The 21313-nt window shown below is 45.2% G+C and overlaps 6 protein-coding genes across 6 annotated transcripts; 2 read left to right on the forward strand and 4 right to left on the reverse strand.

Moving 5' to 3' along the window:
- Nucleotides 1-3882: 3882 nt before the first annotated feature.
- Nucleotides 3883-4894, reverse strand: LOC142437613 (histone H3.1). The gene has a single exon (XM_075540711.1). It carries the CDS (start codon nucleotides 4753-4755, stop codon nucleotides 4345-4347), a length of 411 nt encoding a protein of 136 aa, XP_075396826.1. The 5' UTR covers nucleotides 4756-4894; the 3' UTR covers nucleotides 3883-4344.
- Nucleotides 4895-4998: 104 nt separating this feature from the next.
- On the reverse strand, nucleotides 4999-6119 carry LOC142437614 (histone H2A type 1-D). Its single transcript, XM_075540712.1, has one exon. It carries the CDS (start codon nucleotides 6105-6107, stop codon nucleotides 5715-5717), a length of 393 nt encoding a protein of 130 aa, XP_075396827.1. The 5' UTR covers nucleotides 6108-6119; the 3' UTR covers nucleotides 4999-5714.
- Nucleotides 6120-6359: 240 nt separating this feature from the next.
- Nucleotides 6360-7132, forward strand: LOC142437615 (histone H2B type 1-H). The gene has a single exon (XM_075540713.1). It carries the CDS (start codon nucleotides 6368-6370, stop codon nucleotides 6746-6748), a length of 381 nt encoding a protein of 126 aa, XP_075396828.1. The 5' UTR covers nucleotides 6360-6367; the 3' UTR covers nucleotides 6749-7132.
- Nucleotides 7133-14580: 7448 nt separating this feature from the next.
- On the reverse strand, nucleotides 14581-15476 carry LOC142437617 (histone H2B type 1-C/E/F/G/I). The gene has a single exon (XM_075540715.1). It carries the CDS (start codon nucleotides 15007-15009, stop codon nucleotides 14629-14631), a length of 381 nt encoding a protein of 126 aa, XP_075396830.1. The 5' UTR covers nucleotides 15010-15476; the 3' UTR covers nucleotides 14581-14628.
- LOC142437616 (histone H2A type 1) lies at nucleotides 15269-15776 on the forward strand. The gene has a single exon (XM_075540714.1). The coding sequence runs from the start codon at nucleotides 15335-15337 to the stop codon at nucleotides 15725-15727; it is 393 nt and encodes a 130-aa protein (XP_075396829.1). The 5' UTR covers nucleotides 15269-15334; the 3' UTR covers nucleotides 15728-15776.
- A 1286-nt stretch (nucleotides 15777-17062) lies between these two features.
- Nucleotides 17063-18594, reverse strand: LOC142428008 (histone H1.3-like). The gene has a single exon (XM_075533162.1). The coding sequence runs from the start codon at nucleotides 18547-18549 to the stop codon at nucleotides 17905-17907; it is 645 nt and encodes a 214-aa protein (XP_075389277.1). The 5' UTR covers nucleotides 18550-18594; the 3' UTR covers nucleotides 17063-17904.
- Nucleotides 18595-21313: the final 2719 nt, after the last annotated feature.

The following is a 21313-nucleotide window of genomic DNA, read 5'->3' on the forward strand; positions in this document are numbered from 1 at the left end:
CTGTTGCAATAGATAGATGCAAGCATCTCAGAATTGGGGAACACATTTTCTTCTACTGCCACTCAGAGCATGCAAAAATTCTCTGACATTGAACAGAACTGCTTGTAATTTCCAAGGTCATTAGGATAGAAGATAGCCCCATCATTCCCCCTTGGAGTAGCTTACAAGTTGAACTGTCAACCTTCTGTCTGAAAGTCAGGTGCCAGGGCTCTTTTAAAGGATGCAAAACTCCAAACCCAAAGCAACTGATACTGAGTCAAGTACAGCTCATAGTGACTCCATAGGACTGGCTGCTCCTGTGGATTTCAGAGTCTTTAATTCTATACACAGTGGTCCTCAACCTTCCTAATGCCTCGACCCTTTCATACAGTTCCTCATGTTGGGGTGACTCCCTCCGACCGTAAACTTATTTTCGTTGCTACTTCATCATTGCAACTTTGCTACTGTTATGAATCAGCCGACTCCTGTGGAAGGGTGGTTCGAGCCTCCAAAGGGGTCGTGACCCATAGGTTGAGAACCATTGCTTTATAGGCACAAACAGCCTCATCTTTTTCCTGAGGAGTAGCTGTTGCCCAGTGGTTAGCAGTTCAACATGTAACCACTGTGCTAATGGGACTCCTATCCAGAGAAGCAATGGGCTGACCTGGGCATAAAAGATTCTGACTTCCTCAATAACTGAAATCAAGAACAATATCCGTTTTCATCTTTTTTTTTTTTCCTCCTCTTGCTCCCTCTTTCATCAGATCCTGTCTCTTTTGCACACATTCACTGTAGTAAGCATGGACTCCTTCTCCAGGGGCTGTTCCCTCTGATATGTTCAAAGTCAGGAGTCCCCAGATCTTTGCTTCTCATGAGCATTCTGCCCATACTTCCCCCAAGACAGATTTGATTGTTCTTCTGTTTTCATTTATTCGGTGTTCTTTGTCAGCACCATAATCAAAAGGCATTGATACACAGACCTTCTTTATTCATTGTCCACCTTTCTCATGCATGCGAGGTGACTGAAAATACCCTGGCTTGGGTTAGACACCTACTCGCTCTCAAAGTGACAGTGTGGACAAAGAATTGATGAAGCAAAGAACAGGATTTGGAAGATCTGTGTCACAGGTAAACCACATTGATGGACCTGTCTGAGAACAACACCATGGAGTCTTACGTAAACTCCAATTAGTTTAATGAGGCATATGGAAGTCTGGACCCCCCCCCCCAAGACATCCAAATGTGGCATGAAGATGGGCCTCTCTGCTAGACAGTGAGCAAGAAAACGTTTTTGTTCAGTTGGAGGCGGAGCTAAAATAATAAACTCCTATTTGAGTAAAAGGCAATTAGTGGAATCAAAATCAGGATAGCTTAGCAGGGATTTAGCACAAACAGGCAGGTAACATATTTGAGATCATATTCCTATAATTACAAGGTTAATACTATTCAGTTTTGACAGGGTGGCCAGGACAATGGTAGCACATATTTTGGGTGGTTATCTGCTATTAAAATTATTTGATTTATTTAGAATATTGTGCATCCAAACCTTCTGGGCAAAACTTATCACATCTTACATCTGATTGACCACATTAGAAAAACCCTTTTAAAAATAGATTGTAATATCCTAACCTGCCAGATCTCAGAGAAATACAATGCCTCCTTCAGGCCATGTGCTCTAGTCGGTTTCAAAGATAGGTCGGTATCAAGGCTCCGGGAAAGGCTCGGAAAAGACAGCTTTATTGGTGAGAGGACAGCATGTGGAAGAGGAGATGTGGAGTTACTGCCAGCTACTGCCAGCCAGGTAGGAGGTTTGGCTGAACTATCTTACTACCACAGGAAAGAAAACAGCCATAAATAAAATATAATCTGGATTCTTAGACTCATTCTGGGACTTGCAAATGAAATTTAGGCTTCCCATTCCAGATTGCTTTATTTTTACATATGACATGCCTTTGAATTTAAGCTGCCATGTAAATCTTACCTAAATCAGATGGAGCAGGATGATCATTTTCAGCAGGCCTTGTCATAAACACAGACAGTGGGAAGATATCAACAGCTGCTGCTTTTTTCCAATAGCACAGATTCACAAGAGGCTCAGGAGATACACAGCACAGCTCTGGGAGTTTGCTTTGGTCCTCTGAATTAGAGAATTTCCCACCTCCCACCCCCACTCAATCTTGATAGCGTTGGCTTCGTACTAAAGCAGATATTTCATGCATTTCTAAGAAACCCAGTTGTACAGACTGGACTCAAATCAGAAAGAAACACTGTGAACATTTAAAAAACAAATCATGTTCCAGGACTAGGGGGGTGTCGTCAAATGAACCAGTACTTAGCAAGTCAGGAAAAGAGAAAGAGATCTAAAAATTCTTGGAGTTAAAATTGTTCCGTGGCAGGCAGGTCAATCAAATTGTATGCTAATGTTTTGTCCTAAAGTACAGTTGCTTTTGGGGAGGAAATCCCAAACTGAGTCTTATAGCCATGGAATGGCTCCCAAAGTAAACCTCAAAGGAGCTTGTTGGAGTGGTGGTTATGAGTTTGGCTGCTCACCACAAGGTCCAAAGTTTGAAACCACTAGCTGCTCTTCAGAAGAAAGAGGCTTCTTAGCCCTATAGAGTTAAAAATGGGGCTCCAGTAGAAGGCAAATGTATTGAGAATGACGATGGCAACAAATGTATAACTGTGCTTGACACAATGGATGTATGGATGGATTGTGGTAAGAACTGTACGAGCCCCCAACAAAATGATTTTTAAAAAAGTTTTAAAAAAAAGGTAGTCTCTGAAACTGCAATGTGGTTCTACCCTGTCCTAGAGGGAAGCTTTGAGTTGTCATGATTAGATGGCAGTGTTGTTTTGCTTTGTTTTTAAGTAAACCTTTGTGCAATATGACATGCAATCTTTGGTTTATAAAATACAAAGACAAAACAAACAAAAGTACACATGTAAAAGTATTTTATGAACAACAACAACAAAAGAATTTGCTCTTTTGGGAAGCCAGGTAAAAATTAATACTGAGATAAAAAAATCAGGTCAATTACTTTGGAGCTTAGAAAGAATTAAAAGTTAAAGTATCTACTTACTATCTGGCTAATGATGTTGGTGGTGGTAGTGGTGGCGATGGTGGGGAGCAAAAAAATCCCCCTAAACTCCTCACTGCTGACTTATGGTGACCCTGGAGGACATGGTAGAACTAGGCCTGTGAGCTTGTGAGACAGCAACTCTTTACCAGAGTAGAAAGCTTTGTCTTTCTTCCCTGGTCTGGCTGGTGGTTTCAAACGGCTGACTTTGAAGTTAGCAGCCTAATCACTATGCTGCCAGGACTCCAGGAGCACCTGGCGGCTCCTGTTCCACCAAGGTCACACACAGCAAGTGTGGCGAGGCTGCACTGCCCCCCCTGCAATGCCTAGGGAAGTGGTGGTCATCCACTAACACGCTGCTTGAGGGGAAAGCCTTTCACATTGCTGGTTAAGTCAGACAGAATTCAATGGAGGCTGAAAATGGATTTAGGGATTTCTCTATTAATCATAGCCTTCTGTGGCTTTGGGCTCTGAATTCAAACTGTGACACAATGAGCACAGTAAGGATGCCAAGCAGTTAGGCTGCAAACTTTAAGACTTTTATATATTAGGATATATCTGAATGTGTATGAGCATACATAATCATGAATACATGTATATGTAACAATGGTGACGACATGACAACCATAGAGGATGAAAGGCCACTCAACTACTTTGGGAACACATGCTTTGTTCCTGTTAACTGAGGGAGGATAAGAGATTTAAATCTTATTGTAACTAATTCAGCAACTTTATCCTAACACTTCTTGGTTCAATGTCCGGTAACACTCGTTTCTTGATTGTTTTGAATATATAGTAACACAGTAACTGTCATTCATTGTGAAATTCAACTCGGACAGAGTATAGTAGCAGTTGCTGAATCCCGATTTCACCTTTGGAAAAACAAAGGGAACAGGATGAAGGCGGAAGTGGAGGTTGGCGCATTCTTTGTCCTACAGTTGATGTAGACTCCCAAGCAGCACGCTTCGGCTTGCTAGAATGGAGATCAAAGCCATTTATGTGGCACAACTGTAGATGGGGTTTAAACAATCTTACCCAGTGGTGGGTAAGCTCCGTGGACTTCTAGGAACTCCCCCTTTGGCCAGGGAGACTGAATAATCACTTAGCAGGATCTGAAAGTATACCAGAAAATAGACACAATATAATAAAAAACGAGAAACAGCATGCTGCGCACAAACATGTACTCACGATGAAAATTTTCCAAGTAACGGTATTACAACCCTTTTTTCAGACAGGGTGGGTGGCTCTGAAAAGAGCCTTTTTCAGCTGGGATAGGAGTTGGTTGAATTTACGCCCTCTCTCCGCGGATGCGGCGGGCCAGCTGGATGTCCTTGGGCATGATGGTGACGCGCTTGGCGTGGATGGCGCACAGGTTGGTGTCCTCGAAGAGCCCCACCAGGTAGGCCTCGCACGCCTCCTGCAGCGCCATGACGGCCGAGCTCTGGAAGCGCAGGTCCGTCTTGAAGTCCTGCGCGATCTCGCGCACCAGCCGCTGGAAGGGCAGCTTGCGGATCAGCAGCTCCGTGGACTTCTGGTAGCGCCGGATCTCGCGCAGCGCCACGGTGCCGGGCCGGTAGCGGTGGGGCTTCTTCACGCCGCCCGTGGCCGGCGCGCTCTTGCGGGCCGCCTTGGTGGCCAGCTGCTTGCGCGGCGCTTTGCCGCCGGTCGACTTGCGGGCCGTCTGCTTGGTGCGAGCCATAGCTACAACTAGTGAAGGAGACACAGGAGAGCGTTAAACTGCCGTTTCGGACCCTACTTATAGGAAGAGGGCAGTACCTTTCGTAATCCCGCGCTGTGATGTAATTGGTTCTGATGATGTCAGGAGAAATGTGATTGGCTTTCGTTTAGACCCGGAATAGAAAATTTTCTTTGGCGCTCTTTTAAATTTAGTACATAACATGGAGATTTTATTTCAGCTTTATTTTTTAATTTCAGCCTTATGTTGAAGTACTTCGTTTACTGTCTTGTCTTTAAGGAGAAATAGCAAGAGCATTCTAAAATTAAAATGAAAACTTCCCTCACCCCATTGGTCGCTTAGTCATCAGCCTCAAATTTAAAAGACCCGCGCTGCGATGTTATTGGTCAAATCGACCTCTTTGTTCTCATTTCTTCTGGTATTTTACTGTTGTGGATACAGTATATACATAATACTCCATAAATATGATTATACATATATGCAGATACAGAATTCAAGGTTCATTTTTAAGTATTTATACAGCATATATGCTCTAAAAGTTGCAAGTTGTTCCATTACAGGCCTGGTAATTTTTGTACTTTCATAAATGCTTTTTAAACATTTTATTAGGTGCTCATACAATCCATACATATGCATACATCAGTTGTGTAATGCACACATCAGTACATTCTTTGCCCTAATCATTTCCAAAGCATGACTTAATCTTTGCCTAAAATATGTAAAATTCTTTTCCAAAAATGATGCCACTGTGGTTCACGCAATGCGACAGGATCCAGGATGTAGGGTTATCACTGGGGTTAAAGCAGGTTCAACTTCCATACCTATAGTGCATGTTTTCAGGAATAAACACCCTTATAGGACATAGGAAAATGTAATGTATTTCAGCACTTTTCGGAAAATGTGGGTGGCTCTTAAAAGAGCCTTTGATTTCTTAGGGTTACTCAAGTGGGCTATCCGGCATCTCACTTGCCCTTAGCCTTGTGGTGGCTCTCGGTCTTCTTGGGCAGCAGCACGGCCTGGATGTTGGGCAGGACGCCGCCCTGCGCGATGGTGACTTTGCCCAGCAGCTTGTTGAGCTCCTCGTCGTTGCGGATGGCCAGCTGCAGGTGGCGCGGGATGATGCGCGTCTTCTTGTTGTCGCGCGCCGCGTTGCCCGCCAGCTCCAGGATCTCGGCCGTCAGGTACTCCAGCACGGCCGCCAGGTACACGGGCGCGCCGGCCCCGACGCGCTCCGAGTAATTGCCCTTGCGGAGCAGGCGGTGCACGCGGCCCACCGGGAACTGGAGGCCGGCGCGGGAGGAGCGGGTCTTGGCCTTGGCGCGAGCCTTGCCGCCTTGCTTTCCGCGTCCCGACATGATGAAGCAGCAGTCAGACTCCTGGAGAAACTAATATCACCGGACAAGAGCTGCTGCTTTTATAGCCATTGCAGGGCGCAAAAAGGAAGCTCTGCCATTGGTTAGGAATGAAACTGGTGCGTGGACCAATGGAAGCGTAGTTTTAATTACACTTGATTTCATTGGACGAGGAGAAAGTTAAATACCGACGTGTAACGCTGCTCAGAGGAAACTGATCTCATCCTTTCTCTTTCTTGTTTCGTTAACCTTGTCTTTTCACCATGCCTGATCCAGCGAAGTCCGCGCCCGCCCCGAAGAAGGGCTCCAAGAAGGCGGTGACCAAGGCGCAGAAGAAGGACGGCAAGAAGCGCAAGCGCAGCCGCAAGGAGAGCTACTCGGTGTACGTGTACAAGGTGCTGAAGCAGGTCCACCCCGACACCGGTATCTCGTCCAAGGCCATGGGCATCATGAACTCGTTCGTGAACGACATATTCGAGCGCATCGCCGGCGAGGCGTCCCGCCTGGCGCATTACAACAAGCGCTCGACCATCACATCGCGGGAGATCCAGACGGCCGTGCGCCTGCTGCTGCCCGGGGAGCTGGCCAAGCACGCCGTGTCCGAGGGCACCAAGGCCGTCACCAAGTACACCAGCGCCAAGTAAATTTCCTGTGCTGACTTCTTAATCCAAAGGCTCTTTTCAGAGCCATCCACGTTCTCAATTTAAGAGTTGTAATTTGAATCGTTTTTTTGCCAACAGGCAGGTTTTCACTTCTGTTTCTAACTTGGGATTTGGATTTGCCATTTTGGTGTTGCTCTAAAACTTGACAGCGGTGGAAGCAAAGTCTTGACTGTAGCCTCAGGTAGGCAAGGATGTAGTTTTGTTCCATTAGAGTCCTTTCTGACAGGCTGAGACAGGTTAAAATGGACATGCCAACCACACCTTTTGCCCTGGCTCTAAAGCCACACTAGTTCATTGTACCTTATATTATTTTGCATAGTCAATTTTTGAGTTTTTTCCCCCGCAGAAGTAAATACCTAAATTAGATGCTTTCGTGCAGGCCATGATGCAGGCCATGATTTTTCTGAACTTAACAAAATAAAAGTCCTTAGGGTGTTCCCCATCCAGAGTAGAGTGTGTAAAACACATATTGTGGCTTAAACTAGGGAAGAAAATGCCATCCAAATATGCGGAAGTTTTTTGCATAATAAAGATGAATAAATGGGAAGGTGGAATTGGGGTTGCAAATTAGCTGGCCTTCAAATAGGGGAATTATGGATTATTCAAATAGTCTCAATTTAATCATGTACACATAAATAAGGGAATCTGCCTTGGCATCCGTTTCACTCCACTTGGTGGCAACGGGTCCTTTGTAATGTTAGAGGGCCTCAGATAACAAGCCAGAGTAAAGACCTCCTGAGAAGTGGGGGAAAGGGAGCCAAGGCCAGTGCTTGGCCCATAGAGCTGGACAAGTTAAGGTAATTGAGTCCCCTATGGACTCCAGAGAGGAGTCCTGTCAACATTCCTCTCTAAATGAGGTGTAGCTCAGTGGGATTTGTGTATGACTTCGGATCCTACTTCTGAATTGTACAATTATGCATATGTATTGCCTTAACCTAAGCTTGAGGTCATGCGTCACAGCAACAAAAGTAACACATACACGTTTATGCATTGTTAACTTATCCAGCAAAGCAATTTACATTATAATACATTTGAATATGTACATACTGTTAAGTGAAAATGGTGCACATTCTTCCTAAATGCTCTTTATCAGAGTTGCTGGAGCAAGTGATAACAATGTTTAATATCTGGAAATCTAATTAATGAATCAGCACTTCCTGCACTCATGTTACATTACTACCTCTGATAATATAACTGCATTTTCCTTTTAAAAAAACTTACATTGTCTGTAAAGAATATTGCAAAATTTCACTTCATTATGTCCATCAAGAACTTCATGCATTGCAAAATTCTTTTATTTTTATCATTACATTTGTTTTCACACAACATCAACAGACAGATCTTACTGAGCACATGTTATAAGGTACAGAGGGTATCACAAACAAAATTCATTAAAGAGGTAGAACTCAGATTCCAACCACCTTCTTTTGAAGTCGTTCAAATATACCTCACTGGAACTCAGAATCACTTCACATATGGAGGCTCAGAAGTGTTGCCTGGGTTATGTGCTCTTTCCAGCATCTTTTCCCCACCTGGCAGTATTGAGCTTCAGTGTCCTGAGTCAACCAAAAAGGATGGCTTGTTGAATCCAGGGACGGGATGATCATACCACAAAGACCTGTAGGTTGTCTTCAAATTCAACTTTCTTCCCCTTTCTGGAATGACAGTGATAAATTCTACCCAGACTGAGCAACTTGAGCACAAGAGACAATGGAAAATGTATCAGAGTAACTGATGTTGAAGTGAGTCTGCTTTAGAATACAAAGGGGACCCTAAATCTCCAATTAAATTGAAGGAGGACATTAAGTGTTTGAGAGGGCTAAGCAAGACAAAAAAGCAAAGACATTATCCAGATGAGGGAGATCACTCCAGATCATGCACACTTCTGAGATGATACCCATGGATTCTAAGGATTGATCCTGGGGGAGCTATTTAAATAGAGCATGGAACAAAGGAAACTCACACATTCATGATTGGGAGCAGATCCATTTCACAGTTGCAAGTGGGAATGGAACCGTGATTGGGTCTTGGGCATTCTGTTACAAAGAAGAGATTAAAAGATTAGCCCAGGGTCTTCCATCAAAAATAGGTCATGAAGTCCCCAGGACTGCAATTGAAATCAAGGACACACCGAGGCAAGCCCCTAAGGGAGACCACCCCGCCCAGGGATAGAAGGAGTGGAGGAAATCTACTTTCTAAAGCATTCTGCCTGATGGTGAATGATCTACCACCTCTATAAATCGTCAGAAGGAATTCCTTGAAGGCTTAATCCAAATGGGAACTCTGCTCTTGGATTTTGGCCTTTTACTGTCCTCCACAACCAGATAAAAATGAAGTCCTCACCATTCAAGTGCTAATATAGATCAAATAATCAAACCTTTAAAATGCAAAGGACCAAGGGCCTTCTGGAGAGGGATTTAGTTTTACCACTCTGACTAGAAGATAGAAAGGAATTGCTTGTTTTAACAAAGGCGCAGTTTAATAAAGATTAGCCAAAAATCACTGGTTTGAGTGCATTTCAACTCCTGTGGCCCTAGAACAACCCCAGGAAGGTTACAGCTGAGTTTGGTTTGGTTTCTAAAGTTGCCTTAAGTTCCACCTCATGGCCAGTGTACATTCCGCAGAGTAAATTATGCTCCATAAAATCCCATGGCTGTGACCTCTATTAGACAGAAATACCAAATTCAAAGACATCTTATAGACACCTGTTTATTATTTTAAATAGAAAAAAGACCAAACAAAAGACAAAATTAATCAGGAAGAGGGAGAGCAGCAAGCAGTATGAGGTCATAAAAATGGCATCCAATAGGACATGCAAACATCATGATTGGTGGCAGATGGATTCATCACAATTGTAGGTGGAATTACAGACAGGTTCAGGAGAAAATCATTGGTATACGTACACTAAGGATAGATAATTTGGTAAAATGGATTCAGGAACCTCAGACCACCTTGGATGTGAGGAACGGAGGATTTACAGCTGAGACATAGTGTCTCTCTAAGAAGTCTTCAAGTGGTAAATGTCTTGGGTGAGAAATATCTTGGTTCTTGGCTTCGCACATGAAAGAATTCACGCCGTTTGTGATCCAGATTGATTTTATAAAGGACGATGGAAGACGTTTCAGGTTTGACAGGCTCAAAAGAACACACGCTATTTCGGGGAAGCATGCCAAACTGTGCAGAAGCCTCGCTGGGCCCGCAAGTGAACATGGGAAACCTCGTGGGACCGCTCACCCACATGTGGGGGCCTGAGGCCAGAGAGACTCCAGCACAGCAGAGCAGGAGCAGGGGCCCAGAGGAGAGGGCAGGAGACCAAAGAGTGAAGGCGGAGAACAGGAGTAGCAGTGCCCTGCTGAAGTATTTAAAGCCTCTGGCTGGGGCAGCTTGGTCGAAAGCATTGGTCGGCCCCAAAGATGGAATTAAGCTCACCTGTTGTGGAGCCTTAAGCCTGGGCCTAGTTTGGACGATCCAGGTGTGACGGTGGGGAGGGTCTGAATTGGAGCATGCCTAATTAAAGGGTCCTCATGGTTTCAATGCTATTAAGTTTCTCAAGAGCTACTGATTCAAAAGAGGGAGAAAACCAAATAAAAATGCAATCATGTTTGCTAACCATATTTAGAAGTGGCCGTTTTAAAAATATTACCGTGGATGAGGCACACACACACACACACACACAAAAACATGCCCAGCGTAACTTAAACAGAAAGAACTCAAGAAAAAGTCAAGCCTGGAGTTGCAATATGAATATGATTACTAGAGAGGGGAACTCTCTTCTTCATGGTGGGAGGTTAGGTTGATTTCAGTACTTTTTCTGGAGGAAATTAATATTTACTAAGTAGATCTTTCTTTTTGGCAGTGTACTACGAATGTGGGAAAAGCCTAGAACAAATTTTTTTCTCCTAGAAGGGATCCGTAGGAGAGCATGGATTAGCTGGGCAGTCAGTAAAACCCAGACATTAGGGAAGATTTTTGAGGGCTGGAAATTGGATTGGAAATTTCATTCTAAAGCACTTGATTTGTGGAAGGCTGCAGTTTGCAGTGGGAGCCCTAACTCCATGTTCGATATCGACATTTGAGTTCTGTCAGACTATTAACCTCTCAGGTAGCAGCTTTGCCCTCAAGCTGTGTGTGTGTGTGTGTGTGTGTGTGTGTGTGTGTGTGTGTATTTGAAAGTCGACTACAACTCCCCCTTAGGCCTAGGGTGGGCCAGTCATCTTTCCCTCCTGTTTGCAGGAAGCATCAGGGGACTTCCCTGAATGTGCCCTTAATCAACAACAACCAGGTGGCTTCTAAATGTTGGAGCACCAGTGGTGATGACTCAAAGTGACATGGTCTTGAGTCCTTTGACATAGCCACGGGCTCACAGGCATGACCTGTAAACTTGTAAAATCGACAATTATGACATCCCAACCACAGTCATTTCCCGGGTTCTCCTGCTGAGAATGAGACCCTGGTGAGCCAATCTGCCACCAAATCATGCTTTTGTGGGAATTTCTTTTTGCTTGTTGTGTTCATCTGTCCGGAGCCATGAGGCCCGGCCATTACTTGGAATTTATTAGGACTTGCCTGGAGCCGTGAGGCCTGGCCATTACTTGGAATTCATTAGCCTGAGCCAGCCTACAGCACTGCAGCTGTTTGACATCCTTATCTTGCCAGACATAGATAAGGAAGTCTCTATCTGTCTGCACGATTCTGTTCTGTGGTCACTATACACGGTAAGAACTCTGCTCCAACCTTGGGTAAGGATGTGTGTAATGATTATATATATACATCTGCATCCTGATTCCCCCACCATTATTCTCAGGGAAACATGTGCATTTTGTTTCCCCCACTATTGTTCTCCAGGAAACATCTGCGGCTTGTTTCCCTTTCCCTGGCCTATATAAGCTATAACTTTCACTCAATAAATAGGACTTGATCAGGATATTGTCTTGTCCTCATTCTCCGTGCCTCTTGTACACCCCCAATTCCCACTCTCCTCCAGGATCCACGGTGAATGTCACGTGGGACGGGACATTCATCTATAATCAGACCCACCTTGAATGCATTGGGCTTTATCTTGGACATTCCTAAATATTCCCCTCATCTGAGTGATTGTCTTAGTCCCATCGAAAGCTTAATAAAAAGACCCTGGTGGTGGAGTGGCCATGCATTGGGCTTTTATCTGCAAGGTCAACAGTTTAAAACCACCAGCCACTCCTCAGGAGAGGGCTTACTAGTCCTGGAAAGAGTTAGTCTTGAAAACCCACAAGGGAGAGTCTAGCCTATCCTAGAGGGGCCCTATACGTCAGGATTGGCTCGATGGCAGTGAGAATTTGGTTTGTTTTGTTTTTAAGGCTTAAAAAGGGGTTTCCATCAAATATGTTTGAATTAGGGGGTCTATGTTCCCCTAGAACAAAGTTCAGACTGAGATAAGTCAATTTAAAAGAAAGAAAGAAAAGAAAGAGCGAGCAAGTTTTAGGTCTGCAGGGAAATCTTTGGTTAATGGTACAAGGAGAGTCTGTACCCTAGTGTGGTACCGACCCCTTACTGGATGGAGTCAGGAACACCAGGCCGTAGTGATGTAGGAAGACAAAATGGAATGGTTTCTTATATATAGTGCATCTTAAAAGGTATAAAAACAAGAAATATCCTTCAAATATAAGACAGGGAAATGAAAACATTTTTAAGTTCCTATGACGTGTGAGTCAGTCCCAAATGCCTTCCTTCAATTAGGGGACATTAAAGTCTGAAGAAAGGAGGAGACCCATTTACAGATCCATTTGCCATTCAGTCATTTAAACAGTTGTCTGAAGAGTGCATTAGGTCTCACATGAAACTCCTGCACGGGATCAATGAAGGAGATGAAAGCTCCATTAGGTGTCACTGTCAAGAGCCACCACCGCATATTCCGAGAAATGAAATATGGGCCTTGCTCATCAGTCATCTCAGGAACTCCAAAGGAGAGAAAATGTATCCTGGAAAGGTTTAGTACATTTAAAGAAATACGTGGTCTTCCTATATTGTGGGCATCTGTGAGGCAAGAGACTCCTAGAGTTCGTTAGTCGAAAGGGTCCAATTACTAAGTTGTGGACCCAGAGTGTGAAGACATGGGGAAGGGCCATTTGGCATCCAGTGATACAGTGACAGTGGTGTGGGGTTTGCCCAGTTCTGCTGAGCCTTGGGTCTTATCCATGATCAAACATCCTGAGGAATGGATGGAAAGCAGCATGTTTCCAGGCCCCTCCACCACTTTGGGCAGCGGTTTACAACTCACTGCCACCAAGTTGATCCCAAGGCCATAGTGACCTTATAGGACAAGGTGAAATTGCCCCCTGTGGGTTTGGATCTGTAACTATTCCCAGGTATAAAGAAGCCTTCTCTTTCTTCTGAGGAGCTACTGGTGGATTTGAACCGTTGACCCCGTGTTTAGCAATCCACCGTGCCACAAGGAGGATGAGGGCAGTGCTATCTTCGCAGTGCACACATTTTCATTTCCGTTCACTTAGTTGATGCAAGGGGATCACGTAGCCCAGGAGACTGACAGGAGACCTCCAGGACCATCACCTGTGGCAAAGGCCTGAAGACAGGAAAAGGCATCTCAGCCTGCAGTTGAAGCAGGCATGTGCTACAGTTTGTGTTTGGTTCTATCCAGGACAAAGGTGGTCTTGACAATTGTGGTTGTATATGTGTTGCTTCCATGACCCAAGGAATAATAGCCAGTGGGTACGAAGGGTCACAGGTTCCTAGTTGGTGAGGCCCTTTTTTCCCAACAGAGCCCACCATGTGATCAACAATTTCCCTACTTCACTGACACATGGCTACAGCAAGCATTGTTCCCTGCATCAAAAAGCACTTAGCACCTTCAGGACCAGGGGTGTGAGGGGCCATACTGGGAGGGTAGAGGGTGAGTGGGTTGGAGAGGGAACTGATTACAAGGATCTACATGTGACCTCCTCCCTGGAGGATGGACAACAGAAAAGGGGGTGAAGGGAGACACCGGACAGGGCAACATATGACAAAATAATAATTTACAAATTATCAAGGGCTCACGAGGGAGGGGGAAGCAGGGAGGGAGGGGGAAAAAGAGAACTTGATGCAAAGGGCTTAAGTGGAGAGCAAATGCTTTGAAAGAATGTACAGATGTGCTTTATACAATTGATGTATGTATGGATTATATGAGTCGCTAATAAAATGTTACAAAAAAACCAAACATTTAGCAAGGTATAGACATCACGGGTAGCTCAGAGACTCAAGTTGCTAAACGCCTACAGTAAGGGAATCACTGTGGCGACTGGCAGGAACTCTGGTGTGTAATAGTTGCACATTGGGATGCAAGGTCAGCAGTTCGAAACCAAGTGCTCGACAGGGGGAAGCCAGTGGTTTCAACTCCGAGAAAGAGTATCAGCCACTGAAACTTCCTTAAGATTGAAGTAAAACTCACACGAACAATGTGTTGGTTTCAGAAGGACTGCTGTATTATTGTGCTGGATAGTTTGGGGTATTTTTTTTTGTTTTTTGCTAGATGGAATTTCATCAATGCAGTGATTATTTTGCCCTGGAGGAAGGTGAAAGTAATGAAGAGTTCATGTGCAAAGATGGCACTTTAGATGTCTCACTCAAAATTCACTGCCTAATCCATGCCCTTTTAGCAATCCTATAGAACTCCCTCTGGGTTTTATCAGGCATAAGTCTCAAATAACTTGCCCTCGGGGTGGTGTAAGGTTTGTGTTGCATAAGGAAAAGTCGCTGAGCTTTTCACATAAAAAGCAAAAGAGCAAAATAATCCCCATAATGAGTTCTGAGTGGATTACATCTCTTTAAAATGACAACAGAAGTGGCTCTGAAAAGAGCCTTTGGATTAAGAAGTCAGCACAGGAAATTTACTTGGAGCTGGTGTACTTGGTGACAGCCTTGGTGCCCTCGGACACGGCGTGCTTGGCCAGCTCCCCGGGCAGCAGCAGGCGCACGGCCGTCTGGATCTCCCGCGACGTGATGGTCGAGCGCTTGTTGTAATGCGCCAGGCGGGACGCCTCGCCGGCGATGCGCTCGAAGATGTCGTTCACGAACGAGTTCATGATGCCCATGGCCTTGGACGAGATGCCCGTGTCAGGGTGGACCTGCTTCAGCACCTTGTACACGTACACGGAGTAGCTCTCCTTGCGGCTGCGCTTGCGCTTCTTGCCGTCCTTCTTCTGCGCCTTGGTCACGGCCTTCTTGGAGCCCTTCTTCGGGGCGGGCGCGGACTTAGCTGGCTCAGGCATGATGAATTACAGCTCAGGTTCCAAGAGAAACTGCACTGGAGATGCAGGTTGCCGGGCGGCGCATAATATTTGTAGGGCTCCTATGCAAATGAGGTAATACGAAACCTGAAAGTTTGATTGGTTAATTATTCTTACGTGTAGGCTGATATGCAAAAGAGGTAACTCCAGATCCACTTTTTAATTGGTTGAATTGTTACTGCGCGTATTACCCAATCAAAAAGCGTGATTTACAATTCCACTTCCTAGTATAATAGTTCTCTGTTTGCGGTAAAGACGCGCATACTTCTCTTTTCATTTCCAGCTTGCTCCGTTTCTAACGTTCAAGATGTCTGGACGCGGCAAGCAAGGCGGCAAGGCTCGCGCCAAGGCCAAGACCCGCTCCTCCCGCGCCGGCCTCCAGTTCCCGGTGGGCCGCGTGCACCGCCTGCTCCGCAAAGGCAACTACGCCGAGCGCGTCGGGGCCGGCGCGCCCGTGTACCTGGCGGCCGTGCTGGAGTACCTGACGGCCGAGATCCTGGAGCTGGCGGGCAACGCGGCGCGCGACAACAAGAAGACGCGCATCATCCCGCGCCACCTGCAGCTGGCCATCCGCAACGACGAGGAGCTCAACAAGCTGCTGGGCAAAGTCACCATCGCGCAGGGCGGCGTCCTGCCCAACATCCAGGCCGTGCTGCTGCCCAAGAAGACCGAGAGCCACCACAAGGCCAAGGGCAAATAATGGATTGAAGAAATGAGGATTTATATCATTGCGGTTTCTCTTGCTACTATAAAGGCTCTTTTCAGAGCCACTACATATTCTTTAAAGGGGCTTTCGTAACCCAATTGACCATGATCCAGTTAGTCCTGTGATACATTCAGAATTAAGTCTTAGTACTTAGTGACTTGAGCGTTGGCTCCAGTTTTAACATTTATAAATAAGTTCAGCAAGTTAAGAATTGTGCGGCCCCATTTGCAAAGTAGTGTTCTGGGCTGCTAATCGTAACGTCAGTAATCTAGCACCAGGGTTTGGGAGAAACAGACTTTAAAACCGCAGATTCACAGTCTGAAATCCAGAAGCAGTTATACTATGTCTTAGTATCGACGAGTCGGAATCTTAGAAATTAATGGTATTTTGTCCTAAATCATCATTTGGCACCCTGAAGCTTAATAAGGCTGAACATAGCAACTGGCGTTAGAGCCAGTTCACTATTACAGAACTGATTCGTGGGAGGAGAAAGTAAAGGTGTAAAGAGTAGAGCTGAGTGGGGGGTTTTAGATGCAAATCCAACTAATTACCTCCAAAGCAATAAAACCTTTGTACTGCTGCCCAGTTGAAAAGAATCACTTTGCATCTCCAAGGCGTGCAAATCACCTGTGAGTCTCCAGTTTTCACAAGCTGATCTGCAAAGCTACAAAGTGGCTTTAATCCTGAGGCTGAACAGTTAAATCATCACACCCTCTGTACTTTAGATGGCCTTTAGAAAAGCTCCTTAATATGGGGCCTGAGTATGCCTTTGATCCCTGCTCTTCCCTTTCAAAGGCAACAGTATTTTTTTTCTTAAAACTAATTTACAAAGTCTCAGTAGAAATTGTAAAAATAGTGGAGGGCTTTGGCGAGGATGTTGTATTTTAACCTAAAGGCAACTTTAATATAAAGTCTGAAGTTATCAATTCAGACTTAAAGGTCATAATGCTTTTAGACAATATTCATGAAAAATAAGTTTTAAAATGTTTGAAATGTACATTACGTTCATGGAAATATATCACAGGTGGATGACATCAGTCTACTTAAACTTAATAGTTAAAAACCCTTTGGCCAGAGGGTAGGAGGGAGGGGAAAAATAGGAGCTGATACCAAGGCTCAAATGGAAAGTAAATGTTTAGAAAATGATGGCAACATTTGTACAAATATGCTTGATACAATTTATGTATGGACTGTGATGCGAGTTGTAAGAGTCCCCCCCCCTCAGATAAAAAGGATTTTAAAAAATCCTTTGGCTAATCAAGTACCAGCGCGCGTCTTTTCAAAAAGTCAGTAAGCAAGACTATTACAGGCACCAACATTTAAAATCAGACACGTTCTAATAATTCAGATTTAGTTTACTGATAAGTCAAAGGATACCGTAAACAAATGACATTAAAAAAATACAAGAGAGGAAAAGCCTGAGGACAGTTAAATGAGGAGGGCGAGTAAGGCTCCTATGCTCCTGGCATCGACGCCAATAATTTCCACTGAAAGCCACTAAGGAGCAGCCGAGGGTCAATCAAGGAATGCCTTCATTTTTAAACCTATAACTTTCGGGTAACTTATGTTATAAAAAAGGTTCATAACTTAAATTTGGCTAGCAATGGCCAAAGCAAGTAGAAGGCTTGCAAGTCGATCTGTAGCAAAATGCTGAGCAAGCAGCTGGGCACCAAGGTGGCCCACACGAGCGAGCGCGCAGGGCCCAGACCCCTTGAGCCGCGCTGCTACCATGGCTCTGCAAATGACAGAACTGCTGATCCACAAGCTGCAGTCGGAGGGACTAGCGCGCGAGATGGCGCAGGACTTCCAGGCGGATCTGCACTTCCCGAGCTCGGCCGTCAGGGCGCTGCAGGATTGTGAGGCCTACACAACCTGGGTGCCATCTATGCCAGAAATGACACTGCCATTCCCAAAAAGGACATCAGCTGAGTTTCCCACCTCCGGGTCGGGGGTAGATTCTAATCTTCCCCACATCTCGGCAGGAGCGATGACCTTGAACCCAGTAACTGCTTGCAGAGGAGATACGTTTTCTAAGAAAGTAGATATAAGATGACAGCCACCTTCTGGCCCTCCTGCTCACCCCTTTCCATCCAAATGACATGTGCTGGTTGCTCTTTTTAGGATCAATTGGGTGGCTCTGAAAAGAGCCTTTTGAGGTTTTTTCAGCCTCTTTACTTCTTTTTGGGGGCTGCCTTCTTGGCCTTGGCTGCCTTGGGCTTAGACGCCTTAGCCTTGGTCGCCTTGGCTTTCGCTGGGCTTTTGGGCGCCTTTTTGGCCTTGGTAGCCTTCACCTTCTTGGGGCTCTTGGCCACTTTCTTGACCCCAGCGGCAGCCGCTGGCTTCTTCGCCTTCTTGGGGGTCTTCTTGGCGCTCTTCTTTGGGGTGGCTGCTCCTGCCGCCTTCTTAACCTTCTTGGCGGCGGCGGGCTTCTTGGCTTTGGCCGCGCCCGCCTTCTTGGCTTTGGGCTTGACCTCCCCGGAGCCGGCCTTCTTGTTGAGCTTGAAGGAGCCCGAGGCGCCGGTGCCCTTGGTCTGCACCAGGATGCCCTTGTTCACCAGGCTCTTGAGGCCCAGCTTGATGCGGCTGTTGTTCTTCTCCACGTCGTAGCCGGCGGCCGCCAGCGCCTTCTTGAGCGCGGCCAGGGACACGCCGCTGCGCTCCTTGGAGGCGCCCACAGCTTTGGTGATGAGCTCGGACACCGGGGGGCCGGACGCCTTGCGCTTGGCGGCACCTGCAGACTTACGGGCCTTCTTCTTGACCGGCGTCTTCTCGGCGGGAGAAGATGTAGCAGGGGCGGCGGGTGCAGTTTCCGACATGATTGTAGGTTTAGAATCCGAAGTTAAAAAAAAAAAGTCTCGGAGTTAAGCTGCCCGCTGGGCGGGAGCGTGTGTGTATATATAGACAGCGGCGCCGCGCGCTGATTGGTTCCCTGTTCAGTCTTCAGCTTGGCAGCCACCGAGGCTCTGCTCAATCCCGGAATTGTGTTTGTTCCATTTCAAGAAAGCAAACAATTAAAAATTCCCGTGCAGGAATCACACCAATTTTCTCCCTAGATGGACCGGGAGGCCTCTAGCCTGAGCTCCTCGTATTGTTGACTTCCTGTTGTTTTCACAGCGCCCTGAGGGTTTTTCAAAAGCCCGCGACTCTGGGAGGGATTCAAAGGTCAGAGATACAACTTCTTGATTTTCCTTTAAAATACGTACTCTTCCAATAGTGCCTGCAAGTTCTTTGTCTCTTGTCATGTTCTATAACTTCTCGGCTTCTCGTATTCACAACTATTGCAGACTTCTCATTTGATTTTACTCAGAAAATCTGTTTCCAATGAACAGAAATAACACAGGCTCTTTCCAGATTTCTCTACAAGAACATCAATAAATGACGCCAGGGGAAAAGGTTCTTTCTGCCTCCAAAATAGCTGTTTTTGTCTGAAAGAGCCTCCTTGTGACTTTGTGTGGTTCCGTGGGCAGTGAGTTAAGTTTTGATAGTCAAGTATTGTTCATATCTCTATAGGGGAGACAATACCATCACCAATGACCTGCCAGAAGGTTAGTGGGACCTGAATTGGCTTAGCCGTTCCCTGTGGATGTCTAATAAAAAATTACAAAGAGAATGAGGTGGATCTCTTTTGGGTTATATATATAAATTATATATATGTATAATTTTGGGGGGAAGGGGCCTTGTTTTAATTAGTCTCACTAGGGGAGCTCTGTGGAAATGCTCCAGAGATGTGGGGAACAGAGGGAATGTCACACTGCAAGATAAACTGGCAAAGGATGCACATAACAGAATTCAGGAAGGAGGATATGGGCGTCTGCATGTGTATACATATTTTTATATATGCTTACATATGTCCCTTTGAGAGTGAAGGTTTTTTTTAATATAAAAGAACACATTTTATACTTAGCTCCTCTTTTTTTATGTGACCAAGGGCATAACGTTTACAGTATATGCCAATTGTTGAGTAAAGTACAGATTGATGGTAAAAAAGTGCCTTGAATTTATGTTCCTCATGCCATAAACTATGATGGCTGTTCATTTATGTGTCAGTTTTGAGACATGGGTTCACTAGGTTTCACGGGGACTGGGTAAGAGAGGAATCGCGGAAAGTCACTGCAAAGCCTAAGAGGTAAGGTGATCCCATCCAGGGCATCAGGTGACTGACGGTTGCAGGTAGCACAACTGCCATGGACACACAAATATTAATAAGAGCCAATCAAATAGTAAAAATTAGAGACAATTCAAATGGGTGAATAAATCAAGGATGCAGTTTGTTAGACATATTTTTTACCTTGAATGTGAGCGTGTCTTCACTTTTTATGAACCTTGAGTATTCTTAATGTTTCCAATAACCACGTTGACTCATTGTATTTGGTGTGCTGCATCACCCCCAAAGGAAAAGCTATTTCTTAAAAAAATTAAATGTAGGCCTTCTTCTTGGGAATTCACCATTCATCTTCAGGGCTTCCTAAGTTACTGTTAGGTCTTTCCTCTTGCCTAAATGTCAATCCTGCATTTTCAGATATTTCTCTGGATAACTGGAGGGGTGGCCTGGTGGAGTCATGGGTTGTAGGCGGTGAAGTCATTGGTAATGGTTCAAACTTGGTAGCCACTCTTCTGGAGAACAAGTGAGTCTGTCTGCTCCTCTAAAAATTTGCAGCCCAGGAGTTTCTAGGAAGCAGTTCTACTGTGCCCTATAAATCCGTACGAGTTGGAATGGACTCAATGGCAGTGAATTTGTCTGAATATGTGCTTCATCTACTTACACCATACTAGAACTAGGACTGAGCTGCTCACGGTAGCTTCTAAATACAAGATAGCCTTCCCACTGACATCTTAACACTGCCAGCACTTTAATAAGTTGGTGGAAAAATGTTAACTCCTTCCTTTTCTTTGTCACCTACACCAATCAGTTAGTTTGTTGATTTTTTTTGCTAAGTTTGGCTTTCCTTTTTTTCCCCTTTTTGTAGCCCGGCTCCCTGCCCCTCCTCTTGCCCCCCAACTGCAATCTTTGTTCTTCTCCCAAACTCACTTCTCATCTTACTCTTCATTGCTTTGGAGAAATATTCTTTCCATGAGCTGAAGTTTATAGGGTCTGTCTTCTTGTAGCTTTCGAATCTAAAACAAACTATTCAGTGTGTCATCAGCATCTTGTATATGGTCTTAATCCACCATTCGGACTTGTGACAGCACTGACCTGGTTTGGGGTTTGGTTTTGCAACGCAGAAGCTGCGTCATCCTGGTGGAATTACCCAACATTACACAACTTCCCTTTTCCATGTATCCTTCTCCATCTCATTGTAAAGTCAAAGTATACCTTAGACTAAGCCAGTGATATTCATTGTAATGATTATATGTACCACTCCTTTTAAAGTAGAGGAGATCTCTCTGTTTGCATTCCTAATGATTCTAATAACACCTCCCATTATAATTTAATGGCCATTATGACCTACGTCATGTTGTCATTGCTTGTTAGCTGCTGCCTGTTTGGCGCTGAAGCATCGAGGCCCCATGAGTGCCACAGAACCCTGTTCAGCAAGAGAGCAGCTCAAGACACCATTAACAGGGGGGTGGTAGTTTGAA

Source organism: Tenrec ecaudatus, chromosome 1 (genome assembly GCF_050624435.1).
Source record: "Tenrec ecaudatus isolate mTenEca1 chromosome 1, mTenEca1.hap1, whole genome shotgun sequence".
NCBI lineage: Eukaryota > Metazoa > Chordata > Mammalia > Afrosoricida > Tenrecidae > Tenrec > Tenrec ecaudatus.

Excerpts from the sequence above, each read along its gene's own strand:
- LOC142437613 (XM_075540711.1), bottom strand. The coding sequence starts at position 4,755 with ATGGCTCGCACCAAGCAGACGGCCCGCAAGTCGACCGGCGGCAAAGCG.
- LOC142437614 (XM_075540712.1), bottom strand. The coding sequence starts at position 6,107 with ATGTCGGGACGCGGAAAGCAAGGCGGCAAGGCTCGCGCCAAGGCCAAG.
- LOC142437615 (XM_075540713.1), top strand. The coding sequence starts at position 6,368 with ATGCCTGATCCAGCGAAGTCCGCGCCCGCCCCGAAGAAGGGCTCCAAG.
- LOC142437616 (XM_075540714.1), top strand. The coding sequence starts at position 15,335 with ATGTCTGGACGCGGCAAGCAAGGCGGCAAGGCTCGCGCCAAGGCCAAG.
- LOC142428008 (XM_075533162.1), bottom strand. The coding sequence starts at position 18,549 with ATGTCGGAAACTGCACCCGCCGCCCCTGCTACATCTTCTCCCGCCGAG.
- LOC142437617 (XM_075540715.1), bottom strand. The coding sequence starts at position 15,009 with ATGCCTGAGCCAGCTAAGTCCGCGCCCGCCCCGAAGAAGGGCTCCAAG.